The sequence below is a fragment of the Nuphar pumila genome, chromosome 3 (genome assembly GCF_984573655.1).
Source record: "Nuphar pumila chromosome 3, dmNupPumi1.hap1.1, whole genome shotgun sequence".
In the NCBI taxonomy this organism is placed as follows: domain Eukaryota; kingdom Viridiplantae; phylum Streptophyta; class Magnoliopsida; order Nymphaeales; family Nymphaeaceae; genus Nuphar; species Nuphar pumila.
This window is the reverse complement of record NC_143251.1, coordinates 106837699-106854207: the sequence shown is the minus strand read 5'-3', so window position 1 is coordinate 106854207 and position 16509 is coordinate 106837699. Positions and strand designations below refer to the sequence as shown.

At 38.6% G+C, this 16509-nt stretch overlaps 1 protein-coding gene across 2 annotated transcripts; it reads right to left on the bottom strand.

The window, feature by feature from the left end:
• Positions 1–11031: 11031 nt before the first annotated feature.
• LOC149843218 (uncharacterized) lies at positions 11032–16004 on the bottom strand. Of its 2 annotated transcripts, XM_089999654.1 has the most exons (6): positions 15664–16004; positions 13571–13770; positions 12873–13013; positions 12427–12507; positions 11313–11440; positions 11032–11204 (listed from the first exon to the last, which is right to left on the bottom strand). In XM_089999654.1, exons 1-6 carry the CDS (start codon positions 15893–15895, stop codon positions 11159–11161), a joined length of 828 nt encoding a protein of 275 aa, XP_089855780.1. In that variant the 5' UTR covers positions 15896–16004; the 3' UTR covers positions 11032–11158. The 2 variants fall into 2 exon arrangements, with proteins under 2 accessions (XP_089855780.1, XP_089855781.1); XM_089999655.1 differs by lacking the exon at positions 11032–11204 and having other exon boundaries at positions 11309–11440; positions 15664–15997.
• Positions 16005–16509: the final 505 nt, after the last annotated feature.

The window sequence follows — 16509 nt, the reverse complement described above, 5'->3', positions numbered from 1 at the left end:
TAAACCATCATTGTCCTCTATAGTGTTACATACAATAAAAAACAAGGTCTCCATGAATCTTTATGCTCTGATGCCAATTTATCACGAACTTACTTTTTTTAATAAGCCAGTATGGCGCAGCAGTCCTTCTTTACTGTCACAATCCTTTCTATCACTCTATCACGAGCATAGAATGCTTCACAAACCCGCAACGTGCCAAGCTGCCCAAGTTAGTCAACCTAACGGCCAAAGGCTGTGTACCAACACATTTTTATGTGTTGAATCATTTTCATTGGCCCTGCGCACCACCTTGTGCGCAGCTGGCTAGCGGAAGCTGATCAAGTGCATTCCATGTAGTCCATGTCGCTTAGTGCATAATTGTCTCATACCAGCTATCACTTCCGAAATAGGCACAATCTTTGCATTAGTCTTGCGTGCCATGAAGCGTATTGCAGCTCCATGCGCACAACATAGCAAAATATCATCACTAAAGGAACAATACTTTGCAGCCCTCAGTCCGAAAACCAGTTGATGATTGAACACCATAGCGAAGAGTACCTCCTAAACTCATTCATCGGTGCCTAGGCATTCACTCGCCTAGCCCCGAGTCACCATACTCGGTTGAAATCACCTAATGTGATCCTTGAGGGAATTAACCTTAACCCATATGCACCCCCGTGCATCCAACCGCTATGCATGGGACGTTCTTACAAGTTGAGAGGTCCTTAACCAAATCTCCAAAGGCAACATCCTCTGATCCACTAGCACTGCTTAATCGAACAATGTTTTATGTCTGTGCTGCCACACAACGATGCACTAACGACGATACCGATGCCTATTGCATGTCATGCTACCACCGCATATCACCGATTAAGCGAATGCATACCACATGTTCCTACACTCTATGCATTTTTCACTCAGTAGAGCTTCACACTGCACATGCCCCATTCCAAAAGTTTGGCTAGCAAATCAGAAAAATTTGGTAAAGCTCCTTGACATGGCACAATTCTAAAATTCTGTAGATTATAACATAATTGTGTCTATTTGAAATATCCACGGGATAGCAGCCGCTAACCCTGCACACTCTTACTGCGCAAGAAAATGGAAGGTCATCCTTTGCTTATTAGTTTGTTCAAAACTGACACGAGCAGAATGAGTTGGCGAAGGTATTCTTACATAAGGCGGTAAAGAGAATGAAGAAGTGGGTGGACGAGCATTGTCGGCCCGCTGGGTTCCAAGTTGAGGACCAAGTGTTGGTGAAGCTTTATCCTAATCGCACATGCATCTTCTACGAGTGGCACCACAGACTTATCAAAAATTATGAAGGACCATTCACCATCACAAAAAGGTGGGCAAACTGGCGTACTAAATTTCAAGGTGCACCCATTGTTCCATATGTGCAACCTCAAACAATTTCATACAGATAACGGAGATCCAGAACGTATTGTACCACAACGTGTTTCCATCATACAAAGGGCCCCGACAACACAACGAGCCGAGAAGCACCTCAGTCAGATCCTTTGCCATAAGGTCAACTACTTGGGCGAAACGAAGAAATACCTAGTGTAGTAAGAAGAAACAATGAAACCTACATGGGAGCCAACTTTTCAAATGAAAAACCGCTACCCGGTTGAAGTCAGGGCTTACCATGAAGCAGATGGCGCCGAGGATGGCACATGATTTGAAGAGAGGAGTATGTTCCCTTGTGACTTACATTATAAAGTTGCGTCTAGAGTCTGTTTTGCTTTCGTTGAGTCTAATGTAAGCTGCCCAGTTCAGGTTAATCAATACCCCGAACTGGCAACCCGTATACTTGAACTTTAAGAGGCCTACGGGCTAAATTGTGAATGAATTAAAGTCGTTGAGCTTTCTTTTGTTCACCCTCATTGTGATTGCAATTCTTTTCCCTCCATTATCTCTTGCTCTCTGATTACAAGCTTCTGTGACTGATAAGCAAGCGATAAGTAGGCTTGTTGCGGTAAGAAAGGAACGTCGCGCCACATTGGCCTATTGAAGGAAATAGGCGGACACACACTTTAATGTAAAAAAACCTATGTTTTCTATTTGCGTGAAACGTGCTTTCGGTATTATGAAAAAACATGCTTTTTACTTGCTTATCTTCGCCTTCCCTTCACTTTTATTTTTTTATGTTTTTCGTATTGATGTATACTGTTTTTTACTTTCTTCCTTGCTTCTCCAATGCGTCTATAGGATGTAATCGGATAGGATGTTGGCTAAACAGATTCAAATTCAAATTCAGCAACAATCTCATACCAGATCCATTTTTTTTTCTTATAAACAGATTCAAATATTAGTTGAATTCAGTAGCAAAAGAACAAAACTATATCTGTATCCTATTATAATGGGATATTGTTTTGGCTTACCAAAAGCAACTAAACAGAATCGAATATTGTTTTGGCTTACCAAAAGCAATTAAACGGAATCGGATAAAATCTGGTTCATTAACATTCCTACCCTCGCTTCCTACACGTTTCTCACAAAATGTATTCCCGCTTCACACCTAACGTTTGCTTTCCTACTTCTATTTCCCACATTGCTTTCCATATCCATTTAACTTCCTGATGACTATGGGTAGGATGCCTTAAAAAAGGGAAAAACTATGGGTGGGACAGTGTTAGACGGGTTAATAACGAAAATCTCCTTACGTGATCCATGATGCACAAATGGATCTTTGGTGGCAATCCGATTCAAATCTGGCTATTTTACTTCGGATAATGAGAAGGTTGAAAAACATTGTTGACTTTGTTAATGATGAAAATGCCTTAGTGGGCAATGTTGTCAGTATGGAAATCGGACCTGTGTCGTTTGGCCAGCTATTCCGGTGTATGGATACCGATACTCAAGTGTATCATTTTGAATCGGCCAAAAAATAATTAAAAAATATTGCGTGTCAATCAGAACGTAACTCTGTGTTAAAACCATTAAAATAATATGTAAAAAATGCTTTAAGCTATTTTTTATATTTACTAAAAAAAATAGCTGATTCAGGTCAATATTCGTATCGATCTTCTGGTGATACGTTGCGGATACAGGCCGATTCACACTGATACTAACAACACTGTTCGTGGGAGCGATAGTGGTCGGTCCGAGCCAAAATCTGACTGAATGATGGAGGTACAGGTGCCGCATTTTGAGTGGTTGAATAGCTTTGTGAAGAATGAAATTCGTGAAGAGTGAAATTGACGCACTCTGATTAGGGGTGGTGGCAATCGTGGTTGGCGGGTCAACATACCTCAACCCGAACCCAACCTGTTTATTAAACGGGTCGGCTGCGGCAAACACGAACCCAACCCGTTTATTAAACGGGTAACCCGACACGACCCGCCAACCCGCTTAATAAACTGGTTGGGTCGGGTAAACGGGTTGGCGGGTTGGCATACCCCTAACACGAACCCGACCCGTTTAATAAACGGGTTAGGCGGGTCGACCCGTTTATTGAACGGTTTCGTTTTTGCCCAACTCGAACCCGCCTAAGAGGCGGGTTGGTGGGTCGTGTCAGATTTTGCCACCCCTAACTCTGATGCGGTGCGCAAAAAACTTTTTCTTGTCATTGCTTTTTCACTTGGCGTTTGAATACACGAGTTTTGTATACACGGTAACAAAAACTATACAATTGTATTAACTATCAGAACGTGCTTTTCCTGATTTGTAGGCTGGACTTGTGATTTGAATTCAAGTTTGAATTTGAATTTGATTCCTACTGGCTCGATTTGTCTCCGTGATTTGTAGGCTGGACTTGTGAACTGATATCAAATTTGAATACTCCCCCTCAAGTTGGGCGTGTGGGTCATACACACCCAACTTGGTCTTAAGTGCAGAAAACGCTGGTTGGTTTAGTGCCTTGGTGAATATATCTGCTAGCTGTGTTGAAGTAGGAATGTAATATGTCTGGATGGAGCCATTTTGAATCTTGTCCCGAATGAGGTGGCAATCAAGCTCGATGTGTTTTGTTCGTTTATGAAAGACGAGATTTGCAGCGATGTGGAGAGCCGCTTGATTGTCACAATATAACTGCATTGCTTGAATATGATTGACATCCAGATCTGAGAGGAGATATTTCTGCCAAGTAAGCTCGCAACTGGTTGTGGCCATGGACTGATATTCAGCTTCAACTGAAGATCGTGAAACTGTGGTTTGTTTCTTGGTGCACCAAGACAAAAGGCTTGTACCGAGCATCGTGCAGAATCCAATTGTGGACCGTTGAGTAACTGGGCATGCGGCCCAATCGAAATCACAATAACCAATAAGTTGTAAAAAAACTTGTGCTGGATAAGAGAATTCCTTGTCCTGGAGTGTTCTTAAGATATCTAACGAGGCGAAGAGTAGCATCCATGTGCGGTTGTCGTGGTGTGCCCATAAATTGACTGAGATTATGCACCACATACATTATATCAGGACAGGTTATTGTGAGGTAAATAAGCTTTCCAACGAGTCGTCTATAAGCACTCCCATCTTGAAGTTGATGTCCAACATCATTAGTGAGTTTGTGGAGTGAGTCCATGGGAACAGAGGCTGGTCGAGCACCCAAACATCCAACTTGGTCAATAATGTCGAGTGTATATTTGCATTGAGATAAAAATATCCCTTTTTGCGATCGTGCCACTTAAATGCCAAGGAAGTATTTTAGTACTCCAAGGTCTTTGAGTTGAAAACGACGATTGATATTGGCCTTGAGAAGCTGAATGTAATTGAGATCATTGCCAGCTAAGATAATGTTGTCGACATATATTAAGACCAAGGTAAGTGAAGCACCTCTTTGGAGTGAGAATAATGAATAATCAGCTTTAGATTGAGCAAATCCTAATTTGATCAAATAGCATGATCACTTTGAAAACCAATTGTGGGATGATTGTTTAAGGCCGTATATAGACTTGTGCAGTCTACAAACAAGGTTCCCTTTCGTGAAAAACCCGGTGCTACTTGCATATATACTTCTTCATGTAAGTCTCCATGTAAAAATGTGTTATTCACATCGATTTGATAGAGGTGCCAGTTTCGAACAGCTGCGATGACAAGGAGGCATCTAACGTTGGTAATTTTGGCAACTGGTGCATATGTGTCATGATAGTCCAATCCGCAAATTTGCGTGAATCCTCTTGCTACTAGTCGAGCCTTGTGACACTCAATGGACCCGTCAGATTTATATTTTGTTTTGTAGACCCATTTGCAGTTGATGACTTGTTTGTCTGGAGGCAGTGGGACCAACGACCAAGTGTGATTGTCTTCTAGAGCACAAATTTCCTTTGCCATTGCATCTCGCCAATGTTGATGTTTTATGGCTTGGGTGAAACTCTTTGGATCTGAAGTCTAAGTGATGGCTGCAAGAAACACTTGATGGGATGGTGAGAATTTATTACATCCGAGATAATTGGAAATGGGATAGTGAGTACCTTTCGGAGTCCCACTTGAATTCGTTGTTTGTGAATGGGTAGTAGCGTAACTGCATATATAATCAGAGAGATATGATGGAGGGTTGCGATGACGTGGTCGGTTGGATTGAGTTGTGGGTGAGTCACGTTGAGGAACTTGGTTGGATTGGTCAGGAGGGTAGCCAGAACTTGGTGAAGTGGATATGGTGATTGGATTAGGTCCCATTTCAGTTGATTCTAGTGACGGTTTGGGGATGACATACCTATCATCAGAATCATAATTATTTTGAAAAGGAAAATTGTTTTCATAAAATTTTACATCATGGCTTATAAAAATATTTTGGTTATCGAGATCATATAATTTATAACCCTTTTGACCATGAGGATATCCAATAAATATACATTTTCAGGGCACGAACATCGAATTTGTGAGAAACGTGTATATTATGTGCATAGCATAGACATCCGAATATCCTGAGGTGATGGTAACTAGGCATTTTTTTGTATAAGATTTTATATGGTGACTTTCCATTGAGTGGTTGGGACGGAAGACAATTTATGAGGTAGGCTGCGGTCAATATACATTCTCCCCAAAACTGGATGGGTAGATTTCCTTGAAATCTTAACACACGGGCAATGTTGAGCAAATCTCTGTGTTTTCGTTCAACGACCTCATTTTGTTGAGGCGTTGCAACGCAACTATGCTGGTGATTGATTCCCTTTTTGGCCAAAAATATGATCATTTCATTTGAAAAAAATTCTTTGCCATTGTCAGATCGAATGTTCAAAAACTTGAGTTTGAAATTGCGTTAAAATGAGGGAGATGAAATGTTGAATAAAACCAAACGTTTCATATTTGTAGCGCATCAAATATATCCAAGTGCTTCGACTAAAATCATCGTCAATGGTGAGAAAATATTGTGCTCCATCTGTGAATGATGTGTGGTACGGTCCCCAAACATCACAATGAATCAATTGAAAGGGCTTGTGGGTGGATATTAAACTTTGAGGGAAAGACAATCTAGATTGCTTAGCCTTGTGACAAATAGAGCAAGAATCATGAATGAAACCAGCTGACATTTTATTTGAATTAATCAAGGGACTAATTCTAGAGTTTGACAGGTGTCCAAGTCTGAAATGCCAAAGAGAAGATGAATTAACATTCAAAGCAACTTTACCATCCATCTCGAAAATATATAGTCCATTATGCATCCTAGCCGCTCCAATCTTCGTCTTCATGTGAGGGTCCTGCAAAATACAGTGATCTTTCTTGAATATGATTTCATAATCGTTATCTCAAATAAGTTTGCTGACAAATATTAGATTGAACTAAAAGTTTGGAATGCATAGGGCATTGGACAGAGTGATATTGGGTGACAACTCGACATTACTAGAATGTGAGACTTGACTGGTCAAGCTATTAGGCATACCTATAGGTGGATATCTAGACGGTACAGGAGAAATTAAGTTATGAATGTTATTGGTCATATGATCGGTTTCACCAGTGTCTATGACCCATATTTGACTTGTGGACAAAAACACATACTTGGGTTGAGAAGAGATTATACCTGCAAGATTTGCTACGGGGTTTGGGTTACCTTGGCTTATGAGAGTCATGATTTTCTCATACTGGTCTGGAGTGAATTGTGATTGGGTTTTTGCAACATTGGCATTGGCAATATTGGCGTAGGCTCGTGTTGAAGAAGATTCACCTTGACGTGGTGGGAAGCCATGAATATAAAAGCATTTAGCTTTAATGTGACCGAGTTTCCCGCAATGCTCGCACTTCGGCCTAGGGCGATTTGGTCACCCTTTATTATTGACTTCTTAGTTGGGAAACATTTTAACAAGAGCTGGAATTTCAGTTGGTGCACCAATTGATTCGGACATCGATATGCTTCATATGTCACATTGTCGTTCTTCTTGAATGACTAGTGCATATGCCTTGGCGACGGAAGGCATGGGCTCCATGAGAAGGAGTTGGCTATGAATAGCGCCGAAGCTATCATTGAGTCTCATAAGGAACTGCATGAGACGTCGTTGTTGTATGTCATTTAAACATTTCATGGCTCCACACAAACATGTGGATATCGAAATATACGTGGATAACTCGTCCCACATTCCTTTGAGTTTATTGAAGTATGTGGATACATAACCTTGCATTTGCTTATGACTGATGATCTCGTGTTATTTGGTATATTCGGGGATGGTTGGACTGTGAGAACCGGTCTTCGAGTTCATTCCAAACTTTCGCTGCAGTTTCAACATATATCATGCTTGCCGCAAGGTCCTTGTGAATGACATTGAGAATCCATGAAAGTACAATGTCGTTACATCTTTTTCAAGCAGCTGCATCGGGCAAGGATGAATCAGGCTTTGGAATTGATCCATCAACAAAACTGAGTTTTTTCTTTGCGCCGAGCGGCATACACATGGCCCGATGCCATATAGAGAAGTTGTCTCAAACTAATGGTTGTGAAACCAGACTGGTCCCAGGGCTGTCAGATGGATGAAGATAAAACAACGAGTTTGCACTCATCGAAGACGTTGTCAAAGTTGAGTTGTTGTAGGAGAAGGTTGAGCTTGACACCATCGATAACGCTCAACTATTGGTATGCTCTGATACCATGTGAAGAATGAAATTCATAAAAAATGAAATTGACGCACTCTGATGTGGTGCGTAGAAAACTTTTTCTTGTTATTGCTTTTTCACTTGGCGTCAGTTTTTAAATACACGAGTTTTGTATACACGGTAACAAAAACTATACAATTGTATTAACTAACAGAACGTGCTTTTCCTGATTTGTAGGCTGGACTTGTGAACCACCTCAAGCTTGAATTTGAATTCAAGTTTGAATTTGAATTCAAGTTTGAATTTGAATTCAAGTTTGAATTTGATTTATCTTCCTGCTGGCTCGATTTGTCTCCCTGATTTGCAGGCTGGACTTATGAACTGATATTCAAATTTGAATAAGCTTGAAAAAGAACTTGAGTCCAAATCCAATAAATAGATCTCATCTCCCGTTCAAATCTCCAGGTGCTCTTGATTATAGGAAATCATTTTCATTTTTGGAACCTTTTGTATCTGACAAGCATTTCAGATATTTTCCCTGAGAAGAAGGTACTGACCCCTTCGCCCCAAGTTCTACTCCTACTGGTTGTGCGCTGGTGCCTTTAACTGGTGGGCTTTGTGAGAGTTTGAGTGTTGGTGACCCCATCCGGAGATCACCCGCTTCAGCAGAAAACTTCATCATCAAGAAATTCTTTGTAGTTATGGCTGCAAGATAGCTTTAGGCTTGATGCCTAGATAGTTTCTTCGGAAAATGACTTGCATAATTAATTTGACACATTTTTACAAAAATGTCCAAATTTCAAACTCTGTCCAATGTTCAATTTCACAAATTTTTTACTTTTTTGGACTTTTTTACACTTCACATGTAGACCTCACAAATTTTGCATAACAAATAAGCAAATTTTCTCATAATTATGCAAAACATCTGTTCTCATATCTATATCTGACATCAAAAACTCACTATTTTATAGCCATTGGAAAGTTGAGACACAAAATCAAACTTTCCTGTTATGAGTCAGAATTGAAAACTCTTTTAGGGTTCTGGTTTATAAGATCTAAAATAGAAATAGAAAATTATTCTCCAGACTGTTACAACCAAATAATTTGTGCTCCATATTCAAAAGTTAAACTCTTGAACTTTCTTTGTTTCCCTGAATTTTTTATGCATGTGACCAAAAAATAGCATAGAATCACTAGGATATGGACAGTTACACATGTTTATCTCCTATTTTAAAATGTTTTCGGGGTAGTATCTCAATGTTCGCTCATCATTTTTTAGTAAATAAAATATCATCGAAAATATGTTTTCATCTATAATTCCTATATATTTTTGTGTTTTTTCAGATTCTTTCATTTTTTGCATCAAAAAATAATGACAAGATGAGGTGTCATTGATGAAGTATTGTTGATGTATGTTTCATAAAAAATAACCATCAAGATTTTATCGAAAGAAAGAAAAGGTTTGAGGACCACAAGAAAACCTAGGTTATGCAAAAATAACCCTGAGTTGCGCAAAAAAAGTTTTAAGAAACAAAATATAATATTTAGTATTACGATTTTCATACTATAATACCATGATTTTCGCATCACAATTTTCAAGAATTTGCGACCAACAACCTGAACCTCTTGATGAAATTCGCAAGTAGCGTCACAATTTCCATACAATAGTACCATGATTTTTGCATCTGAAAATAACGCATCACCGCATGCAAAACTTCATGAATTTCGCAATCAACAGCGAGAAACTCTTGATGAAATTCGCAAGTAGTGTCATGATTTTCTTACTAGTACCACAATTTTTGCATCTGAAAAGGAATTTCGTATCATTGCATGCGAAACTTGTGAATTCTACAAACCCTTCAAAAATTTTGCAATCAACAACATCAAACTCTGAGACGAAATTCGTTAGTATCATAATTTTTGTACTATAAAACCATAATTTTGTTATCAAAAAAAGAATTTTGTATCACCACATGTGAAACTTGTAAATTCTGCAAACCTTTCAGGAATTTTGCAAACTTTTTAGGAATTTTGCAACCAACGCTAAACTCTTGACAAAATCCGCAAGTAGTATCATGATTTTCATACTATAGATGTGAAATTTCTTTTTAGATGCAAAAAGTTTCTAAAACATGAGATGAACAAGCACAATGCGCGCCTATCTCGATGATTGTATGTTATTTTTCGACCACCTGCACCGAAAATATGAAAAAACAGAAAAAATAACATTAAAAGATAAAGACATTAACTTTTCAATGCCACCGAGATCATGTCAATCTGATGAACAGTTTGAGAGAAACACTTTCTAGAACACAGACTGTTCGGTTGTAACAGAACAATTTTTTGTTTCAATTTTGGATATAAAAAATGAGAACCCTAAAGGGGTTTCGTTCCCGACTCAAAACAAAAAAGTTCAAATTCAGTGTCTCATCTTTTCAACAGCTATAAAAATGTGAGTTTTAGATGTGGGATGGCTAAGATATAGTTCTAAGACCAGAGGTTGTTCCATAGATTTATGAGAAAATTCATGTATTTGGGATGCAAAATTCATGAGGTTCACACATGCAAAGGGTAAAAAGATCTTAAAAAAGTTAAAGAACCTAAGAAATTGGTTATCGGGCAAATTTTGAAAATGTGGGGTTTTTTGATAAATGCATCAAATTTGTTGTACAGTAAAATCATTTTTCGTAGTATTTTTGTCTCCTATGACTAAAAAGTGATGGAATGATAGACGACACGATGGTCATCTGAAGATCAAGACAATGCTGACTAATTTGATATTTGGCAGTCGATAAAAGGGCAGCTTGTGGAGAAAAACAAAAAATCAATGTGGCAGAACATAACCAGCGGGACTTGTTTTCAGAAATAACCATGTTGTCATGCTACCATCTTCCTGAAAGATAAAATCATGTGCCCCCAGTGGAGCACAGGATAACCCTGGACACATGGGATTTGTTTTTAAGGGCACATGGACAGGGTGGGACAGCACATCCTGTCCTGTCTGCAGAGAGAATAGGACAGCATGCGTGTCCGCGATTCAAACAGGCCCTTAAGTTTGTGTTTCCTAAGGATCAGCAACTTAGACCAAAAGAAGCAGAAAGAAGGAACAGAACAACCATCTTTTGATCAAAAGTATGGTCTATGCAGAATCTTTCAGATAAAGATTTGATTTAAATAACTTGAAGCCAACATCATCATCACTCAATCAATCTGACAACTAAACCATTGAAGGAAGCCTCATCAACAATTGCCCATCTATGACACTGCAAAGCAGTAAAACAAGTATAAGCAGCGATGCAGTCCTAATGGAGTATATGGAAGAGTAAATGAATATATAATCAAGGTTTTCTCAAAGTGATGGGAAAGTTCACCTTTTGACATAATAGTAGCAAAAATCAGCAAGAATAAAAGTCTGGACAACCTCTGCGAGGAGAACCATTGGTAGCCACAAGTACCCACTTCCTGCGAGAAAGAGATACGATCCACCACGTTCGATAACCTGAACATCAAAAGCAAAAAATCAATATTTGTGCTTAACTTTCTGAAAGCAAAGCATTGACCCTTTAAGCAGTTCACTTTCATTAATAACTGGAACTGAAAATTGACATTTCTAGCCTACAAGACCAGTTGAATTTAATGGAAATGAAAGTTCAAACATGCATTACAAGGTTAAGGAAATAGTTGAATAAAAGAACATAAGTTGAGGTTAGCTATAGCATATCAACCCGCAGGTTAGTACTATATTTGGCATGCTTATTGGCTCAGCTATTAAAACTGACACCGATCTGCATAAGTTGTTAGGATGCAATAATACCATCAAGGTATGTAAAACAATCTAAACAGTCTAAAAAACAAAGGGGCCAAGAAAATGCTTGATGTTTCCAGACAGAGCAGTCCATTTTAGAAGATCCACTTTTTATAGTCTTTAACAAAGACCAGTGTCCCACTTAAACAGTAATGGCAAGAATCCTAAACAATGATAATTGTAATAATGTGGAAACTTCAATTATGTCCTTAGGCATGACCATGGTTTGCATCTAAAAGCTTCCAGCTTAATTGAGATCACAATTTCACTTAAATTATCTCAAACTGCTGTGACAGAAAAACATGTAATTTTTATCACTTTTGTTTATGTCCAACGGTAGCCATAATACAAAAAACACTTCTGTTTAGAGCTGATCGCTATACTGCTCATGGCATTGAACTGGACGGCATTTAAATATGTAACCTTGATATTAAGATTTCAGTTTAAAGTAGTCTTCGAGATGTTAGTGTTACATCTCCAATGGTTTCATGTCCTAAATGAGAAAATGTATCAGCTTCCATTTCAAATCACAGACAGTCATTAACTATCACTCAGATTCTCCTTGAGACATGTAGTGCCGAAAACAAAAATGTGCATTAATGGGTTATCAATGGTTCGTCTAAACAATGCAGTTTTCATTTAGGATAGGGAAAAACATATACAAATGAGCAAGGACTCACCCTAATGATCCAGTGAGCACAGCCCAGAAATCTAGCCACACCCAGTGCAAAAACATAATGAGCTGTAAATGGTTCGATCATCTGGAAAAGCATTTCAAAAGCTATATGTCAGTAATTTGATAAAATGATTCACCACATATAGGCATTAAATGATAATTATTTAGTTTGGGTAGCCAAACAAACCAAGTCTGCTTAGTTGGATTTTGTAAGGAGCCTTTCACATTGGAACCCATTGAAAAAGGTCAGAAAGCAATAAAGGCTTACATCTTGTTACACTGTTTCACATGTAAATTCAGAGCCAAAAAGGATAGGGATCAAAATTTTATGGCTCTCTATGGTTTCCAAACCTAATTCCAAGTTCATATCTGATGCACCAGATCCAATTTATCAGATTTGTTCACAATAGATCTCAATTGAACATGATCCATTTACATCATGGTGTATACCTTCGCATTTTGCATTAGGCGTAACTGAGGCAAGACAGAAACTGATTCCAGGTAGACGCAAAAGGCCCAAAGAACTCTGTAGAAAATAGAGTGCATTGTATATGGATGCACAAATGCGGAAAGCAGTGCAGCAGGAACCACCTAGAGGAGGAAGAACACATTCATAAGAAAAGTAATCCATTGAGAATTTACAAACATAACGGAGCATGGGTTTCTAACAATTCAGCACAACCCAAATTGTCAAAAACAAGGTAAACTTGAGAATTTGGTCTGGATCAAGTAAATAAGATGAAAACATTATTTGCATTCCAGTACCATGCCGGGCCATAGGCAAGTACATTTAATAATCGATTAATCAATCATGCATGAGAATCAAGCTGTCTTCATTCACACTCAACCAAGCCATAATGGTTATGTTCAAGGTTGCACAAGCAAAGATGGGTTCCAAATGAATATGGGATCAAATGAATCATTTTGAGCAACTGGGCTTTAACCTGATGCCTAACTGGGTTATCACAGTTCAAAATTGGTACAATCCATGGGTTCAGAGAACAAGATATGGCAAGCCTAGCTGAAACAGTAAGAAAGGAAGGGATGCTAATGATAATGGCCAAAGAAGGCATAAACTGATAGCACTTTCATGAATCAATCCATGCCACAAGCCAATTCCACTGGATAAACATACATAGAAAACTTACCGTATAGTACAGAGGGAAGTTGTCTAATTCTTTGACATAGGTGGGCTTTAATTTGAATCGTATCATATATATAACCCACAGTGTTGAAACAAGAGTTGCACAATCAAGCACTGTATGAATGTCATATTCCATGGAAAAACTACAAATTAATCTTGCAGCCAGAAATATAGCAGTGAGCTCTTGTGACTTCAGTGAAAGACCTGAAAATGGAAAGAAGAGTAAAAAACTACAACATAAACATATGGAAGACTAAATACAATCTCATATTTTGGCATTTTTATATGACAAGTTTATAAGGTTTATTTGAATTAATTCAAAAAACAAATTGCTGATAAGTGGACTAGTGCGGAGAAGCAACTTTTTTACCCTACAAGCACGAGGAAGAAGTACTCAGCTTAAGAAGCAGCTTCACAAACAAACTTACATAAACATGGTTAATCACTGATATAATTCATCATATGTGTTTTTGCGAGATTGTGTGCGTGTGTGCGTGTGCTCAACAATCAAGACTGATTGGGAGTTTAGGCCTCAGCCATATTTGCAAACACTATTGAAACTAGAATCCATATAGATTTTGCTATAATTCAGCTTAAACTTGTGAGGAGAGTATTTTGGGTCATCTTCAACCAAACCTGAACCCTTGAAGTAATATTGGTCATGACAAAATCCATCCTTATCTGTGCAACTGGGGCTTACAATTAAATTACAATAGTGAGTTGTTCTTGACAAGGGTATTATTAAATTACAATCCATTATTTGAATTGTGTTATTTAACATATATTACAAATAATATTAATGAAAAATAAGCTAACACATAGATTGCTAGTAAACTTTACATAACCCAGAAAAAAAAACGGTCCAAACTGTCAGAGATGAACAAGACATAGATATGCTACATCTTATCTTAGAAAAGCTCAAAACCTAGAAGTCTGGTATTAATAATATATATATCTATATATATAGTAACCCGTATCATCAGACAAATCGTCCAACATAATTGGACGATTATCCGCCCTGATCACACGACGCTTCTGTTTTAACGTATATGATAAAATTGTCAAATAATGCCCATATATAATGGTAAACACCTATGGATAGCAAAACAATAGGTACAAGCATAAAACCCTCTAATTCAAGGCTTCATTGTTACAAACTTCAAATTTTCTTCAGATTTGTCTTTGAAGTTGAAATCAAGCAGCATAAGTGAATAATTGTATGAATTACCTAGGAAGAGTTCTACTTGATAAGAAATGCTTAGCATTCAGCAAACTCACACAACTCCAAGTACTAACTAATCCAAACACAACCAGAGGCAATGCAGATGGTTGGAGAATACCATAACTGGCAGTATTCCAGAAGCAAGTCAAGAGGACCATTGCAGTCTCTAAGTCAATTAGCAACAAAAAATGAACAGATGAAGATGAGATGGTGATGGAAAATGGAAATCTAATTCTCAAACTGTCACGAGTCTCATGAGAGCATTTGCCCCTGTTTAGCAATAAAAAACAAATGGAAGCTATTTTTCTTTTAAGACAGGACTGATGATGGATGAGTGATCATGTACTGATCCATTCAGTAAATCTTCCAAGAGATTTGTGTGAGTTTATGTTGGCCAATGGAAATCTGTACAGATGCGAAGGCAAAATAATTGTCGGCAATATCATGTCAAACAAGCAGAAAAAAGGAAATACGAGAGAGAGAGAGAGAGCAAATTGCACCATGCTTAAAATGATGACAACCAAAAGGACAGGATGAAGTAAGGCATCTACTATCATAATGAAAAACACATAAAAACATATGATACAATGATCAATTTGCATGATATATACACATCAAAGTTATCAAGTACCCCTTGATAATTAGAACATGAAATCTTAAACAAATTGGGGTAAAAAAGAAAGCCACAAGAACCCCCATAATCAATAGCCTAAGAGACCAACTGCTGCCAACAAAATTTTATCTTACATCTAACATAAAGCAACCAATGATCACCACAACAAAAACTCCAACCAAAAACCAAAAATCAAGTTGTCCTCAAACGAAAGAATGAAACAAAGGCATTGAAAATAAGGGAATTGATGAAACCAACAAACCAGAACAGGTCTTTTGGGTGATGAGCTTGTAGGCAAGAACCATGATGCCAGCCACATGGATGACTTCAGACGCCACAAAGAAATGGTTGTGGTCTCTCACCAGGAACCTCAGCAGAATCACAGCAGTGATCAAGGTGGTCACACCAAGGAAGATGTTTACCTTGATTGACTGCCTCCGAACCCAACTGAAAAAGACGTTCACTGGGTTCCTGGAGCCCCTCCTCCTCCCCATTAGACCCTCTCACACAAGGAGAAACACCACCAACAAGGAGAGAGAGAGAGAGAGAGAGAGAGAGAGAGAGAGAGAGAACACGAATACCTCGTGCACACCCTCTACCAAAAACAGAAATCAATCACATAGGTTAGTCCGATACCAATTTCCATTTAATGAAACCAATCACAGGATGACACGCCATCTCACAAAATTTACAGAGACAGCAAGGTTGACCATTATACGATACACTTGGATTCCGAATCCGTTCTGTGAAATGGAACCGGTTTGAGTTGTTATGGTGATTCGGTAGTAACAAGAGTGTGCCAGGGCCCAGGACACGGAGGCTGGCATGCTGAGACCCAATTGGACCCTGGACTCACCTGACCCAGCAGGAAGTTGGGCCTGTTGAGAACGAGGGTCAGCTCCATATCTTCATTTCATCCTGCCTATCAAATTGACTAGGCCGTTTGGTTTCGGCCGAATACATCTCTGATTTTGCTCAGCAAAGGCTGAATTATGGGAGCACTGGCCCACAATGAGAAGAGTCAAACAAGGACATGATCCAGTCTGTTGGACCTAACCGAGCTATCTCAGGAGATGACCATGCTCTACACTGGTCGGGCATTATGGGT